General features: G+C 43.4%; 1 protein-coding gene across 1 annotated transcript in view; it reads left to right on the top strand.

Annotated features, from left to right (window-relative positions):
* The window catches only part of LOC144270751 (CREB-binding protein), a 190,033-nt gene that overhangs the window by 81,923 nt on the left and 89,945 nt on the right, over positions 1 to 18,165 (top strand). Inside the window, exon 3 of the mRNA XM_077827415.1 lies at positions 9,375 to 9,551. Within this exon, the coding sequence (XP_077683541.1) occupies positions 9,375 to 9,551 (177 nt within the window). The remainder of the gene's footprint in view (positions 1 to 9,374; positions 9,552 to 18,165) is intronic.

The following is an 18,165-nucleotide window of genomic DNA, read 5'->3' as shown; positions in this document are numbered from 1 at the left end:
CTGCAATGCTTTTGTCAGGAGACCTGATGTACATCTTCCCGCCAATCCCACTCATCAGAAATCTCCTCTTAAAGATCAAGAAGGACAAGGTCATTATGATTGCCCCAGCATTGGTTCGGGATGCCCATGGACCTGGCCGTAGCAGCCCCATGGGCACTTCCCAGCCGCCCAGACCTACTCTCGTAGGATCGTGGTCGGCTGCTGCAACCGAACCTCACTCCACCTCACAGCTTGGATGCTGCATGGCTGAATCCAGGGGAACAAGCTTTCTCCAGTGGGCCTTCCTAGTGCCCTCCATCAGAGCAACTTACCTGGCAAAGTGGAAATGTTTCTCATACTGGGCAGCAGAGCAGAGTATCTCCCCGACCCAGTCATCTCTGCAGTCTGTTCTGAATTATCTGCTTCACTTAAAGCACCAGGGCCTCGCCTTCTCTTCAGTCAAGGTTCACCTGGTGGCTAGATCATCTTTCCACCCTGGCCTCCAGGGTAGATCGGTATTCTCATATGACATGACGATTAGGTTCCTGAACGGCCTTGAAAGACTCTTTCCACTGGTCTGGGACCTGGTCCTCCAATGGGACCTCAACCTGGTCCTCTCCGGGCTCATGGACCTGCCCTTTGAGCTTTTGGCTTCTTGTTCCCTTTCCCACTTGTCGTGGAAGGTTGTATTCCTTGTAGCTATTACCTTGGCGAGATGTGTCTCCAAAATTAAAGCCCTTATTTTGGCGCACCCGTACCCAGGATTCTACAAGGTCATGGGTCTAGCTGCAGCCCCATCCAGCCCGCCTGCCAAAGGTGATGTTGCACTTCCATGTCAACCAGGATCTCTTCCTCCTGGCGTTCTGTCCAGAGCCTCACACGATCAATGGGGAGAGGTGGCTGCACACTCTAGATGTCAGGCGCACCCTGGCATTCTACTGGGAGCACACTAAGCCCTTCCACAGATCAGCTCAGATCTTTATCGCGATAGGTGACAGGATGCAGGGCCTTCCGGTGTCCTCTCAGAGGATTTCAAATTGGATCACCACCTGTGTCCATACTCATTACAAGTTGGAGCAGGCTGTGCCTCCACTGATACTGATGGCTCACTTGACTAGTGCTCAGGTGTCTTCGGCTGCCTTCCTGGTTGGTGCATGTCCCAATCCAGGACATCTGCAGGGCCAAGATGTGGTCTTCAGTACTCAAGTTCACGATACATTATGCCATCACCCAGCAAGCCAGGGATGATGCTGGATTTGGCAGAGCTGTGTTGTAATTGACATGTCCATGAACTCCTACCCACCTCCGGAGGTACTGCTTGGGAGTCACCTACGATGGAATGGACATGAGCAAGCACTCGAAGAAGAAAAGACAGTTACCTTTCTTAACTGTTGTTGTTCAAGATATGTTGCTCATGTTCATTCCATGACCCACCGTCCTTCCCCTCTGTTGGAGTTTCTGGCAGGAAGGAAGTGAGGGAGGAGGAGCTGGCGGCACCCTTATACTGGCGCACATGCGTGCCAGTCCAGAGGGTGCCAGAGCTGGTCCCCTACAGATGCCACTGAGGGAAAAACTTCTGGTACCGGTGAATGTGGCGAGCACACACAACTACAATGGAATGGACATGAGCAACACGTCTCTAAGAGCAACAGTTATGAAAGATAACAGTCTTTTAGAGTTTGGCACCTAATTTCTCTGAAGATTGTCTGTCTGTAGTGAGCAGGCTGTGTTCATTCACAGCTCCTATATGGCTACTGAAATGTACATGTCTCCTGCCCCCAACCCCATAGAGGGACTGAGCATACTCTATCCTGGGGCTGCAGGGGCTAATTAGTACTTTCCCTTCAATTACTCCCTTTGGCTGCTGTGGCACAGGGCACCAGAACTGAGGGCAGGGAGACTGTCCTCTATTCTCAAAACTCTCTCTGCTGGCAGTTTTTTCCTGCTGAAAAAAATTGTGTGTAATCATGTAATTAAAGACTGTATCATAATGCATATGCACAAGGGGAACAAATTAAGGCTGAAGAGAGCCTTAAATATGCCATTTCCTAATTTGAGTGCTTGACTTTGCAACCTTAACGTACTTCCAGTTTAGCTTGTTTTGGAGGAGCATTTTATGTATAATATGGCTGAGTTAATGTTCCTGAAGCAATCTTAACTTTTAGAGTGTTTTGATCTGAATGCTTGGTGTTCGCTCTGGTGACTGTACGGCTTGCTAGGAAAGGTTTCAGAGTAACAGCCGTGTTAGTCTGTATTCGCAAAAAGAAAAGGAGTACTTGTGGCACCTTAGAGACTAACCAATTTATTTGAGCATGAGCTTTCGTGAGCTACAGCTCACTTCATCAGATACATACCGTGGAAACTGCAGCAGACTTTATATATACACAGAGAATATGAAACAATACCTCCTCCCACCCCACTGTCCTGCTGGTAATAGCTTATCTAAAGTAATCGTCAGGTTAGGCCATTTCCAGCACAAATCCAGGTTTTCTCACCCTCCACCCCCCCACACAAATTCACTCTCCTGCTGGTGATAGCCCATCCAAGGTGACAACTCTTTACACAATGTGCATGATAATGAAGTTAGGCCATTTCCTGCACAAATCCAGGTTCTCTCACTCCCTCACCCCCCTCCAAAAACCCACCCCCATACACACACAGACTCACTCTCCTGCTGGTAATAGCTTGTCCAAACTGACCACTCTCCAAGTTTAAATCCAAGTTAAACCAGAACATCTGGGGGGGGAGGAAAAAACAAGAGGAAATAGGCTACCTTGCATAATGACTTAGCCACTCCCAGTCTCTATTTAAGCCTAAATTAATAGTATCCAATTTGCAAATGAATTCCAATTCAGCAGTTTCTCGCTGGAGTCTGGATTTGAAGTTTTTTTGTTTTAAGATAGCGACCTTCATGTCTGTGATTGCGTGACCAGAGAGATTGAAGTGTTCTCCGACTGGTTTATGAATGTTATAATTCTTGACATCTGATTTGTGTCCATTTATTCTTTTACGTAGAGACTGTCCAGTTTGACCAATGTACATGGCAGAGGGGCATTGCTGGCACATGATGGCATAAATCACATTGGTGGATGTGCAGGTGAACGAGCCTCTGATAGTGTGGCTGATGTTATTAGGCCCTGTGATGGTGTCCCCTGAATAGATATGTGGGCACAATTGGCAACGGGCTTTGTTGCAAGGATAAGTTCCTGGGTTAGTGGTTCTGTTGTGTGGTATGTGGTTGTTGGTGAGTATTTGCTTCAGGTTGCGGGGCTGTCTGTAGGCAAGGACTGGCCTGTCTCCCAAGATTTGTGAGAGTGTTGGGTCATCCTTTAGGATAGGTTGTAGATCCTTAATAATGCGTTGGAGGGGTTTTAGTTGGAGGCTGAAGGTGACGGCTAGTGGCGTTCTGTTATTTTCTTTGTTAGGCCTGTCCTGTAGTAGGTAACTTCTGGGAACTCTTCTGGCTCTATCAATCTGTTTCTTTACTTCCGCAGGTGGGTATTGTAGTTGTAAGAAAGCTTGACAGAGATCTTGTAGGTGTTTGTCTCTGTCTGAGGGGTTGGAGCAAATGCGGTTGTATCGCAGAGCTTGGCTGTAGACGATGGATCGTGTGGTGTGGTCAGGGTGAAAGCTGGAGGCATGCAGGTAGGAATAGCGGTCAGTAGGTTTCCGGTATAGGGTGGTGTTTATGTGACCATTGTTTATTAGCACTGTAGTGTCCAGGAAGTGGATCTCTTGTGTGGACTGGACCAGATGAAAAAACTTGCACAGATACAGACAGACATCATCTTCCTTTCCAAATGCAAACAGATGGACATCGTACCAAAGGGACTGAAGGTAAAAAATCCATTACAATCTACATACCACACAGACTATGCTGACAGCTTGTGCCACACGCTCTCAAAGAAACTGCGGAATCACCTGATCAACATCCTCTACAGCAAACAGGGAAAGATTAAGAATGAGCTCTCAGAACTGGATACTCTCATAAAAAACCAACCTTCCACACAAACTTCCTCGTGGCTGGATTTTACTAAAACTAGACAAGCCATTTACAACGCACACTTTGCTTCTCTACAAAAGAAAAAGGACACTAAACTTTCTAAACTACTACATGCTACAAGGGGCCACAGCAATGGTTCCCTCAACCCACCTAGCAATATTGTTAACCTATCCAACTATACTCTCAGCCCAGCAGAAGCAGCTGTTCTATCTCGGGGCCTCTCCTTCTGCCCCTCCACCCCCATGAACATGATACAGTTCTGTGGTGACCTAGAATCCTATTTTCGACGTCTCCGACTCAAGGAATATTTCCAAAATACCTCTGAACAACATACTAATCCACAGAGGTCTCCCTACCAACACTACAGAAAGAAGGATTCTAGGTGGACTCCTCCTGAAGGTCGAAACAGCAGACTGGACTTCTACATAGAGTGCTTCTGCCGACGTGCACGGGCTGAAATTGTGGAAAAGCAGCATCACTTGCCCCATAACCTCAGCCATGCGGAACGCAATGCCATCCACAGCCTCAGAAACAACTCTGACATCATAATCAAAAAGGCTGACAAAGGAGGTGCTGTTGTCATCATGAATAGGTCGGAATATGAACAAGAGGCTGCTCGGCAGCTCTCCAACACGAGTTTCTACAAGCCATTACCCTATGATCCCACTGAGAGTTACCAAAAGCAACTACAGCATATGCTCAAGAAACTTCCTGAAAAAGCACAAGATCAAATCCGCACAGACACACCCCTGGAACCCCGACCTGGGATATTCTATCTACTACCCAAGATCCATAAACCTGGAAATCCTGGGCGCCCCATCATCTCAGGCATTGGCACCCTGACAGCAGGATTGTCTGGCTATGTAGACTCCCTCCTCAGGCCCTACGCTACCAGCACTCCCAGCTACCTTCGAGACACCACTGACTTCCTGAGGAAACTTCAATCCATCGGTGATCTTCCTGATAACACCATCCTGGCCACTATGGATGTAGAAGCCCTCTACACCAACATTCCACACAAAGATGGACTACAAGCCGTCAGGAACACTATCCCCGATAATGTCACGGCTAACCTGGTGGCTGAACTTTGTGACTTTGTCCTTACCCATAACTATTTCACATTTGGGGACAATGTATACCTTCAGATCAGCGGCACTGCTATGGGTACCCGCATGGCCCCACAGTATGCCAACATTTTTATGGCTGATTTAGAACAACGCTTCCTCAGCTCTCGTCCCCTAAAGCCCCTACTCTACTTGCGCTATATTGATGACATCTTCATCATCTGGACCCATGGAAAAGAAGCCCTTGAGGAATTCCACCATGATTTCAACAATTTCCATCCCACCATCAACCTCAGCCTGGTCCAGTCCACACAAGAGATCCACTTCCTGGACACTACAGTGCTAATAAACAATGGTCACATAAACACCACCCTATACCGGAAACCTACTGACCGCTATTCCTACCTGCATGCCTCCAGCTTTCACCCTGACCACACCACACGATCCATCGTCTACAGCCAAGCTCTGCGATACAACCGCATTTGCTCCAACCCCTCAGACAGAGACAAACACCTACAAGATCTCTGTCAAGCTTTCTTACAACTACAATACCCACCTGCGGAAGTAAAGAAACAGATTGATAGAGCCAGAAGAGTTCCCAGAAGTTACCTACTACAGGACAGGCCTAACAAAGAAAATAACAGAACGCCACTAGCCGTCACCTTCAGCCTCCAACTAAAACCCCTCCAACGCATTATTAAGGATCTACAACCTATCCTAAAGGATGACCCAACACTCTCACAAATCTTGGGAGACAGGCCAGTCCTTGCCTACAGACAGCCCCGCAACCTGAAGCAAATACTCACCAACAACCACATACCACACAACAGAACCACTAACCCAGGAACTTATCCTTGCAACAAAGCCCGTTGCCAATTGTGCCCACATATCTATTCAGGGGACACCATCACAGGGCCTAATAACATCAGCCACACTATCAGAGGCTCGTTCACCTGCACATCCACCAATGTGATTTATGCCATCATGTGCCAGCAATGCCCCTCTGCCATGTACATTGGTCAAACTGGACAGTCTCTACGTAAAAGAATAAATGGACACAAATCAGATGTCAAGAATTATAACATTCATAAACCAGTCGGAGAACACTTCAATCTCTCTGGTCACGCAATCACAGACATGAAGGTCGCTATCTTAAAACAAAAAAACTTCAAATCCAGACTCCAGCGAGAAACTGCTGAATTGGAATTCATTTGCAAATTGGATACTATTAATTTAGGCTTAAATAGAGACTGGGAGTGGCTAAGTCATTATGCAAGGTAGCCTATTTCCTCTTGTTTTTTCCTCCCCCCCCCCCCCCCCCAGATGTTCTGGTTTAACTTGGATTTAAACTTGGAGAGTGGTCAGTTTGGACGAGCTATTACCAGCAGGAGAGTGAGTCTGTGTGTGTATGGGGGTGGGTTTTTGGAGGGGGGTGAGGGAGTGAGAGAACCTGGATTTGTGCAGGAAATGGCCTAACTTCATTATCATGCACATTGTGTAAAGAGTTGTCACCTTGGATGGGCTATCACCAGCAGGAGAGTGAATTTGTGTGGGGGGGTGGAGGGTGAGAAAACCTGGATTTGTGCTGGAAATGGCCTAACCTGACGATTACTTTAGATAAGCTATTACCAGCAGGACAGTGGGGTGGGAGGAGGTATTGTTTCATATTCTCTGTGTATATATAAAGTCTGCTGCAGTTTCCACGGTATGTATCTGATGAAGTGAGCTGTAGCTCACGAAAGCTCATGCTCAAATAAATTGGTTAGTCTCTAAGGTGCCACAAGTACTCCTTTTCTTCTTGCTAGGAAAGTTTGTGTTGGATCTAGTGCTCTGGATAAAAGTAATGTGTGTTCTTGTCCTGTAAAGTTGAATTGTAGACTGAGTGTCTCCTTTTTATTTATTTTATGCTGTAATTACTTCTCCATCTGGGTTGTTCTCTGAACTAACCCCACTGTTTTTTGCCTCAGAGGAGAGTCAATGTTTTTTTCACCAGTTCCATGTAAGGTCCTTTTTCAAGGAATTCTCTTGTTCTAATAAACTAGTTCCCTTTACTTTTCTCCAGGTAAGAGAAGATTCCGAACTGTGATAGATTTCCTTCAGATGAGATCTGACCACTCTGTATAGTGCAAAAGGGCTGGAATCTGGTCGCAAATGACCAGCAGGGAATTCAGTGTGGTGGGAGCTCTGTGCTGGCATAAGCTCCTATGAATATTTCCTTTGCCAGCCACATCAAAGCAAGTAGTGTTGCAGAATTGAGAGAGGCTTAATGGACCCTTTGCCTGTGGTGTAACTTAGAGGAGCCCCACATTGACTCTAAACCTCACTGAGGCCAGGGCCAGTGTTGACCACCCCACAGAATCAGGGAGCCATAACCAGCTCTAACATCGCTTCCTCACCTGTACTGATTCACAGTCAGGGGACTTACACTTGTAAGCCCAAACACAGTTCTTCCCAGGCAGGGAGACTATGCCTTTTTGATTGGTTCTGGGCCACATGCTAAACAGGCAGCTCTTGCTCTCCTTTGGCCTAGCCCCCTAGCCAATCAACTGTACTAATGCAGCAACTCAGAGGTGGAAAAGGCTTGCAAGACTTCCTGCCCAATAGCTCTGTCCATGCTGAGCGCTTCACAGGTGACTGTTTTACTCCCTTCCCCTAATTGACAGTAAGGTATGCATGGAGAATTGCAAAGCTGAGTCAGTGATCTGCTTAATTTGTCATCCAGTTACTAAGTACAGAACACCTAGCATTTACATCCTGTCTCTAGTTTTGAGCATATTCAGCAATGCTAGAGGGAAAGAGAGGGAGGGAGTCCTGCTCAGTAGCATCCACTGGGAAAGGCAGAAAGCTGACCTGACCCTAAAGGGGGATAACTTTCTCCCTTTAAAGCCTTCCCTCACTTTTTCCTCCTATTGCCAGAGGTGACTCTGTAGGAGGGTAAAGAACCAGGGCATGGGAACACTAGAATGTGTGTGGGACACACGGGCAAGTGAGATGAGTGGAAAGGGAAACTGGAGGTTGTTAAATATTTAAAATATGGACTCTTCAAATGTTTGAATTTACACATATGTAAGACTTTTGAAGAGTGACGATGGGGATGTGTATAGAATTCCTCCCCCTGATAATAAGAGTTATTTTCTTGACTTGTCACACTGGGATTTGCTGTCATGGGCTTTATAAAGGTAGTAATAGAAAAGAGGGGATAAATTATCTTGCTCTTCCCCGCCAAAGAAATAAATTCCCTACAGTATATTTAAGTGGTTTTCTCCAGTGTAGTTCTGAATGACTCCAGTGATAGAGCTTCCACCACTTCTCTTAGGAGACGCTTCCACAGGCAAATAGATCTTATGAATAGACAATGTTTGTTACTCATTCAAGGGGAGTTTTGTGTTCTGCTGGTTAAATTTGTGGTTTTTTTTTTTAATTTATGGAAGGGTGCAAAGAAGCTGAGACAGGTGTCCTTTTTAATTTTTGTATTAATTTAAATAAACACATTCTACTTCGCTTTTTTTCTGTTTCATTTTTATAGTTCTTGTTTTATTCCCCTTGGATGAACCTAACCATTCCTTCCTGTACTGCAGTAGAAATCCTCCTAGTCCTTATATGATTTTGCCAATGTTATATAAAAGAATACAGTCATATTAAACTTGACTGCTATAAATACAAGAAGAGAAAATAAGCAATCTCCACACTTCATAATCAAGCCCCTCCCATCTTCCATCCCCATTTCATCCTTGTTTGGAAGACAAATTCTTAACCTTTAAAAATGTTATTTATGACTATCAATAAAATATCTCATAAATTGCTTGCTTATATAAACTTATACCCAGAATTTCTTGTTAGTATGCCATATCTGATGTAAAGTAGGTTTTTTTGGTAATATTTCAAAATGTTTAAACAAATAATTAAACAAATAAAAAATTACTAGATAGTCCTTTATTTCCCCATATGCAATTTGTATATAGAGTTGCATCTCCTGCACAGAAGAGCGCACACAAAAAAGTTATCTGCTTTTGGGGTCTGTTTCGTGAGTGCATCATTGGAAAGAGTAAATCTTTTCCTTCTTCAGAGTTTTATCGTGCTTTTATAAATTGGACTGCAACAAATAAGGTTGACGCACGAGGCATATGGATAAAACCAGGTGTCCAAATTTTATTGCCTGATCAGATAAGTTTTTGAAATGAATGATGAGTGACCCCTCAATGTCTGGGAAAGGGTTTTCTAGCCACGTGGATCAAAGAATATGAAGATGGATACTTACATCTACTTTTATCTTAAAAATGTTTGTAGATAAGTGAAAGTTAATAGTAATATGTTTGTTTCTATTCTAGATGGGAATGACAGGTAACACTAGTCCCTTTGGGCAGCCCTTTAGTCAAGCTGGAGGGCAGCAGATGGGAGCTACAGGCGTGAACCCTCAGTTACCAAACAAGCCAGGCATGGCAAATAATTTGCCTCCCTTTTCTACTGACATCAAGAGTACTTCAGTTACCAGTGTGCCAAATATGGTAAGTTGTATTTAACTTCTATGTCATTTCCCCCTTCCTTGTTATGCACCTTCAAAATATATTCCAAGTCCCCATGTATAAAGTTATATCTAGTAAAAACTGAGTTCACATCATACTAGTTTAGATTTTAATGAATGATATTGAAAACTCATTAATCTGATTTCTTTCCTCAATAGTATTGGTCAGCAAAATATTAAAGGTGAATTGTAAAACAAAAATGAAGTAAGCCCCAAATATGCAAAGTGTGCCCACTATCCAGCCCGTGGTGAGCATGAAAGATTGAAATAAGTTTAACAGGATACTGGGCTTGATGGACCGTTGGTCTGACCCAGTTTGGCTAGTCTTATGTAACTAGCATCCACCCTCCCAATTGTTTTTCACCTCAGAAATTGGTACTTTTTGTTTCACTGAAGATATCCCAGAATTCATTGTTCTCTGGTATCTCAGACACTAAGAATTGCATGGATTCCTCTGAGACAGTATTGCATTCTGTCACATCTCTAGTAAACTGAGAAATAATCAGGAAGGCAGGTGGGGGCGGGATTTAGAAGCTTATATAAAACTTATTTCTGTGCTCAGTAACACCCATTATTGGTTACCAGGAGCATTTAGCAAAAAGTTCTGTCCTTAAAAGGAGACACTACGAATTTCCATTTTTTTTTAAATATTTTCTTTGAGTACCCCTAAACAATAAGCTCTGCATTATTAAAACTAAAATTAGGGGGGGAGGGGTGTCTGTTCCCTGCTGATGTTCAGAATTGAGTGTACTTGAGAGCAACATCACCGAGCATGCTCAAGCCTTCACCTTTCCTTTTCTTTTTGTGCACACTACCACCTGCTGCCTCTTCAGTCTGTTACACTTTCACCTCTGCTTCTGCTGTAATTGAGTCTATAGAGTCTGGGGTAGGTTTGTACACTCAAAGGAACAGTGAAACTGAATTCACTAGATGCTGTCAAATGCACCAAGCAAACTGAAATAAAGAGAAGATATTTTCCTTTCATCTTAGGGATTCTGTATAAAAATATTGCTACAAAATTTTCAACTGGAAATGTGATTTTCCATTTGACAATCTCCCTCTACATCAGTGTTCATTTTTCTTTTGCAGATCACCTTTAAGAAAAAGCTTCTTTACCAAAATAATCAGTTCCTTCCTAATTTTTTCTAGCTGTGTTAGAATGCTGCTAAAAGGCAACACTGGATTGTGGCATCACTGAATGAAGGCACAGCTGATTAGAAAGGAGGAGGAGCTTTTTGCATACAATTTTGGAACTCAAAAGTGAAAGGAGAAACCATCAATTACAACAGTTTCTCCTAAAATGATTACTGAAAATTTTGTTGCACTTTATAAATGAAGTCATCCTTAAGGTTATAAGAAAAGTCAGCCAATTCAGTTCTTTATACTATGTGGTATGTAATCATAAGGCTGCTTCTAGAATAAGTTTCAGTGGTTCTCAGACTATGGATTGGGACCTCAAAGTGGGTTGTGATCCCATTTTAATGGGGTTGCCAGGGCTGGCTAATACTTGCTGTGACCCAGGGCTGAAACCGAAGGCCAAGCCCCACCACCTGAGGCCGAAGTTTGAGGGTTTCAACCCTGCGTGTTGGGACTCAGGTTTCAGGCCCCCTTGCCTGGGGCTGAAGCCCTTGTGCCTCAGCTTTGCCAACCCCCCTTCTGCCCCTGGCAGTGGGGCTTGGGCAGGCTCCAGCTTTGGTCCCCCCCTCCTGGGGTCATGTAGTAATTTTTACTGTCAGTAGGGGGTCACGGTGCAATGAAGTTTGAGAACCCCTGAGTTTGGTAACAAAAACTTGTTTATATTGGTGGTGAACTTATAGTAAGGTCCAGTATCTTAGGTTGTGGTATTGTTACTTCATAAACTGTGTGTTCATATTTATTACTGCAAAGTTAAAGTGCCCTATTGTGCTTAAATTTATCTAACTGTGCTTATTGTCATCTCACTGTTAGTAAGAGATGCCACTTCCTTCCACAGTCTTGATAAAAGACTGAGAGCAAGTGCATTTTGACCACTGTATTGTATTTTAAATGAAAATAGTGTTTTAAAAATGCCATAATAAAATGAAATGCCCTTTCATACAGATTTTTAGAATTACACTGTGGTATTGGTCACCTTTTAGAATATTGAAGCAATAAATGGTTGCAAGGTTCAGCCATGGTTTCTAAATTCAGTAATGTTTCACTTTGATCCTGTCTGCACTTGCCATTTCAACTTTGCACGGGTTCACCTGATCCGCATTTTCGGCAATGGGTAAATTTTCTAATAATATAGACAAAGTTTGTGTGTACACAGTTGTGCAGTAAATTAATTCTCAAGGTATACTCCATTGTTTGTCATAAAGGGTTGTATTTGGTTTTAACCTTGTACACTAAGTCCCAGAATAGATGCAGGAAATGCTGTGTTATGTAAGCTCTATCTACACCACTACGAGTGTGTGTAAATTCCTAAAACAGTTAGAAGTTTTGTTTTATATACAAAGTGGACTGTTTGCTGATAGAGTGAATAGTATCTGGTATCATTTTGGCTCTGATATGGGAAGCACACTATTGAATGCTCTCTTGTTTCTGCTGTGCAAAACAAATAACTTCTAGTTAGTGCAAGTTAATTGTGAGAATAGTTCTTGTTAGTATACTTTTTAAAAATATAATTTACTTTGGAAATTGTGGATGTTTAGAGTATTGCAAACTTGGCCAATTTTATTTGATATTTTCTGTGCTTGCTGCAGCTTCACAAAGTAAAATTAAAATATCACCACTTGAAGATCCCTCAATGTATTAGGAATAATTTAATTGAACTGCTTGTATAGTTTCTATGGAAACTACAAATTTAGTTATGTTTTATGCTCTTAAACATGATAGCAGTTACTATAGAAATTGATTATGCCTCTCAGTGAGACGCAAATTACTTACTGTTGGTTGACACTAGAAACCTGCCATTCTTTAGCAGAAGTATTGATGCACAGATACCACCGTTGTCTTCCAGATAACTCTCTTAAATCTAGCAGGAATTTCAGGAATCCTCACTTCAGGCTGTGTCTGAAAGGAAGCGTAAAGGGGAAGGAGAGAATATAAATCTCATAAACTTCCAGGTCTTAGTCCCATCCAGTTGTCGGAGGACTGCTCCTTCATCTCTTGCGTGCATTGTCTTAAAAATCATCTATATTTTGGTGGTGTGTTTATATAAGGGGGCTTGTTGCCACCTGGTAAAGTCAGGACCCTGTGTATAATTCTATTATGAAGCCATTTGCACAGCTGCATAATTCCTTTTTAAAACTGCAGTTTAATGCTATAGAATCTAAACACTTCTACGGACAGTTGGGTTCTGGAGATTATCCATCAGGGATACTCCATAGTTTCTCTCCTTCCTGCCTCTCAAACTCCCTTCCTGGTCCTACATTGGGGACCACTCTCATGAGGTGATTTTTCAGCATGAGGTAGAATCCCTTTTGCACCGAGTGGCAATAGAGCACATCCCACCTCATCATGGGACGGGGATCTACTCCCAGTATTTTCAATTTCTAAAGAAGACTGAGGGGGAGACTCATCCTGACCTTTGGCAATTCAACATCTTTATTTGAAAGCTGAAATTCTGGTTATATTGGCATTGATAAACTCTTCCCTTCAGAAAAGGATGTGGTTCACAGCTCTTGACACATAGGACATGTATTTCCATGTGGACCGTAACCCATCACACAGGGAGTTCCTGCGTTTTACGGTTGGCCAGGAACAGTTTCAGGCCCTCCCCTTTTGGCTCACTGCAGCACCCAGAACATTTACGATTGTTTTCTCTGTGGTAGCAGCCCAGTTGAAGTACCAGGGCTATACATTGTTTCCATACCTAGATGACTGACTCCTGGTAGGCCGCTCTTGTTCGGGGGTCAGGTCTTCTCGTACAACTTCTAGCAGCCATAAATGTTTACATAAATAAAGAAAAGTCCATTTTGTTACCCACAAGAACAATAAATTTAATGGGGGCAACATTGGGCTCAGTTTCTGCAAGAGCATATCTCCCCACAGACAGGATTCATAAAATAACCAAGGTGATTTCATGCATTACCAGCAGACCACAAACTACAGTGCACAGGTATCTTTCACTGTTAGGCTCAAGGCCAAATGCATTTACATGACACTGTTTGTCAGACTCTAATTGTGGTGTCTGCAAGCTTGGCTCCATTCAATCTGCCAACTGAACGAGGACCACATCAATTCCAAGGTGACTGTTTCCACCAGAGTTATCACCTCCCTCATTTGTTGGTCGTGGTGTGAGTTCCCTTCAGCCCTCCCACACCCACAGCCACCATTGTGACAGATGCCTTCCTCCTGTGGTGGGATGCTCACCTGTACAACCACATTGGTCAGGGTACCTGGACCTCACGAGAGAACAGGCTACATATAAACATACTAGAAATGAGGGCAGTCTGCCTTGCGTGCAAAGCCTCCCTTCCACTCATACGCGTATTCCATTTACGAATAATGTTGGACAGTATCACCATGGTGGTCTATGTCAATGAACAGGGAGGAGTAAAATCTCATTTCTTCTGCCTGGAAGCTGTCAGACTTTGGAACTGGTGCGTCAGAAAGCACGTCATGATACAGGCCGCCTATATCCCCAGTATTCACAACTCCCTTACAGACAGACTAAGCAGAAGCTTCTTGGCAGACTGTGAGTGAGAGGTTCATGACAATCATAAGTGAAATACTTACCCGGTGGGGTACTCCAATATTTGCATTCCAAACTAACAGAAAGCTCCCCCTATTTTGTTCCAGAGGTGCCATGTATTGTGACTCCCAAGGCAATGCTCTTCTGTTGCCTTGGACAAATGGCCTCAGATATGCCTTTCCTCCCATTTCCCTACTTCTGCAAGTCATGGGGAAGATATGTCACGACAGAACCGGTATCATTCTCCTAGCAGCCTACTGGCCCAGACAGCTCTGATTCATGGAACTTCTAAAGACGTCTGCCTGCCCACCCACCCACCAGTCAGAGTCTGCTCATTCCCTGATCTCCTAATCCAGGATGGGGGGAAAATTAAGCAAGCATTAAAATTCCTCACTCCACCTCATGGCCTGGTGTTTGGGTGGGCATTGGAAATAGAATTCTCATGCTTGGCCCCTGTTGAGGAGATCCTTCACCAAAGTAGAGAGGATTCTACTAGAACCTGCTACCTGGCCAAATGGAGAGACTTCTATAGGTCTGGACTCAACTGCACCAACATTCTGTAGATACCTTAAGCATCCCAGTTGTCCTAAACTATCTCTTGTCCCTGAGGACTTCAGGGATCACTATTAGTTCTCAGCAAGTACACATAGCAGTGATTAGTGTCTTCCTCCCTCCAGTGGAAGGATGGTCCATCTTTACTCACCCTGCTTCAGCACAATTTATGAAAGGCCTGATCAGGACCTTCTCACTAGTGCTTAACACATCAGTGGGACCTTTAACCTTGTCCTGTGAACACTCTCAGGTCCACCCTTTGAACCCATGGCAACATGTGCCAGGACCCACCTGTCTATGAGGGTGGCTTTTTGTGGCTATCCTTTCTGCTAGGAGGGTCAGTGAGCTTGGAGCCATCATGGCAGGTCCTCCTTATACAGTGTTTCACAAAGAAAAGATTTCTCTCCAACTGCATCCTGGATTTCTCCCCAAGATTGTTTGAGTTCCACCTCCAATGAAATGATACTTACCTGTATTGTTCCCAAAACCCCACACTTCTGAAGAGAAGAGACCACGCTCCCTTGATGTCTGGTATGCCCTGAAATGAGCCAAACTTATTAGGAAATTACTTGAAACTTTTTATTGCCATAGCAAAGAGATGGCATGGGCAAGCCAGAATCTCCCAGAGATTTCTAAGTGGGTTTCGGGATGCATCTTGGAGTTCTACAAGATAGCAAAAATTCCTTCCCCTGTGGCTGTCACAACTCATTCCATGCAAGCAGGCATGAGGTGGAAGCAGCTTGTATCTGACGTCCTGCTGCAAGGAAGCTACCTGGAGTTCTATCCCCATGTTTGCAACACACTACACTGTAGTTCATTGCACGGTATGCATCTGATGAAGTGAGCTGTAGCTCACGAAAGCTTATGCTCAAATAAATTGGTTAGTCTCTAAGGTGCCACAAGTACTCGTTTTCTTTTTGCGAATACAGACTAACACGGCTGTTTCTCTGAATGGCAAAGTGGGAACTATAATGACAAAACAATACAGAAGTGAGGATTTCACATCCCAGCTATTGATAAGTGAGGTCTTGCCAGACAGGATGCTATTAAACTAAGTTTCCTTTTACATCTTCTAGGCACTTCCCTTTCTCTGGAGGTGATAGGCACTATCAGGGCAGGATTGTATTCCTAACAGCCCAATAGCACCTTTATTCCAATGTGACTAGTTTGGAATGTGAGGATGTGACTAGCCGCTTCCCGGCTTATGGCTGCCTCTGTTGCTTAGCCAAAGGCCTTAGCCTAAGAACAGGGCCTCAGACTGTCACAGTAAGAGAAGGACCTTACACTGGCAGACAGTGATTTTGATTCTTTCTTTTATACCTCTAACTAGCCAAGTGATAAGAATACACCTAAATTTGTAGAGTATAGGCCTTTACAGACAGGCCTGAATATCTATATCCTAACAGGGTGAAGCCACTTGAGGAAGAAAGCAAACTTTATCAAGGTTAACTCCTTTCAGTACCAAAGAGGTAACAAGGAGGAGACCCTTTGCATTTTAAATGGTCAGCCTTAGGGTAAAAGGGTCTAGGCACAGAGTCTTAGCATCAGGACAATCTAAGGAACTTTTTTTCTTCCTGGGTCCAAACATTATCTGAGTAGTGGATATGGGAGCTACGTCCATTGTTCTCAATAAAGGCACTGGATTGCTAGAGATGTATATTATGAAAATATCAATTTGCATGTAAGGAACAAAAAGTATCTCCTTAAGAGCTCTTTTTCAGAAATGTTTGGGGGAATAACCAGCTGTAATTAACTGATATAAGCGTTGTATAACTTCTCAGCACACCATGTAGATTCCAGCAGTGAGAGCTATCTCAGAGTACCCAGAGCCCTAGAAGGAGAGCGTGAAGCGTCTCATGACTGTCACAGAAAGTATTGCTTTCAGTACAGGGATTTCTGTGTTGAATGGTTACTGGAAGAAAGGAGTCAGAGTAGCAGCCGTGTTAGTCTGTATCCGTAAAAAGAAAAGGAGTACCTGTGGCACCGTAGAGACTAACAAATTTATTAGCGCATAAGCTTCCGTGAGCTACAGCTCACTTCATCGGATACATACAGTGGAAAAAATATATGCATCCAATGAAGTCAGCTGTAGCTCACGAAAGCTTATGCTCTAATAAATTTGTTAGCCTCTAAGGTGCCACAAGTACTCCTTTTCTTTTTATGGAAGAAAGGAGATTCCCTCAACTTCAAAGGATGCTGCAATCATGCTGATAGACCTTTGAGATTTAGCATGATTTTAGTCTGTCTTGTTTTAGAGTTGTAAGGGTGGATCAAGCATCAGACTCTTTTTTTTTTTTTTGGGGGGGGGGGGGATTGAGGTGTGATACCACCCTATATTATTAAATGAAGGAATTAAGCAACATTCTGCACGTTGTAGCATTCACGGCACTGTGCAACTAAGCTACAAGAGTTTTTGTGACCACCCTTTATTTGTCAGACTCTTTTGCAAACCCCAGTGCATGCAGGCACATAGGCTATGAGACTGAGTGAGAGAGTGCCTTTTTAAGTTTTTTCTATTAGGTTGACCCAATTTTTTTAGTGCATCCATTTCTGCATGAATCAAGGCTTAAGAGTATTTTCTTCAAGGAAAGCACAGATGCATCTATAGTGTTCTCAGTGGACTGTTTAGACAATGATTGATGTGCCCAAGGGTTTGGCTACTGTACATTGCAAATACAAATTTAGATTTTACAATTACTCTTCTGACCAGCAGATGGAGTTCAAGAATATTACTTAAGAAGCTAACATAACCATCCAGTCCTCCTCTTTCTCAGTTGTTTTCTCTAACGTGAATTGGAGCAGCTCTTCTCCATCTGACTTAACAGTTTGTCAGAATGCTTTATGGCAAACTTAGTCTGCTGAATCTCAGCATTTGATCTTGCGTGTTCTTCTATGCTCACTCTCAGTAAACTCAGTTGATTCTCTTGGTTTTGCATAATGTAGTGATTTTGATAGAAGAAATGATGTTGAGAGGCTTTGACTCTGCCTGTAGAGGAGTATATAAAGAGCTCAAATAATGTCTACAAAAACTTTCTGTGGCTCAGCTCAATTTTTAGTAGTATTTTAAGGGAGATATAATTTAACAAAATATCTTCCCAGTAATTCAGTTTTCTGTCATGCAGTGAAATTAAGCAATGTGTAACCCTGACTATCATAACCAACTGAACAAAAGCCGCCAATGGAAAGTTGTGACTAAGAGGACTAATGTGATTCTTAGGTGTACAAATGGGAATATCAAGTAGGAGTAGGGAGGGAAACGTGGAATTTCCTTGGAGTGCTGGTCCCAGTGTGTATTCCACAAATGGGTATGCATGTGCACCATGCACCTAAGACCAGAAAATCTTGCAAGTAGTATCCATTGGTCCACACCTGCATGTTAGATTTCGTT

Source organism: Eretmochelys imbricata, chromosome 10 (assembly GCF_965152235.1).
Source record: "Eretmochelys imbricata isolate rEreImb1 chromosome 10, rEreImb1.hap1, whole genome shotgun sequence".
Taxonomy (NCBI): domain Eukaryota; kingdom Metazoa; phylum Chordata; order Testudines; family Cheloniidae; genus Eretmochelys; species Eretmochelys imbricata.
The sequence above is the reverse complement of the archived record's forward strand: the minus strand, read 5'-3'. Positions and strand labels throughout refer to the sequence as shown.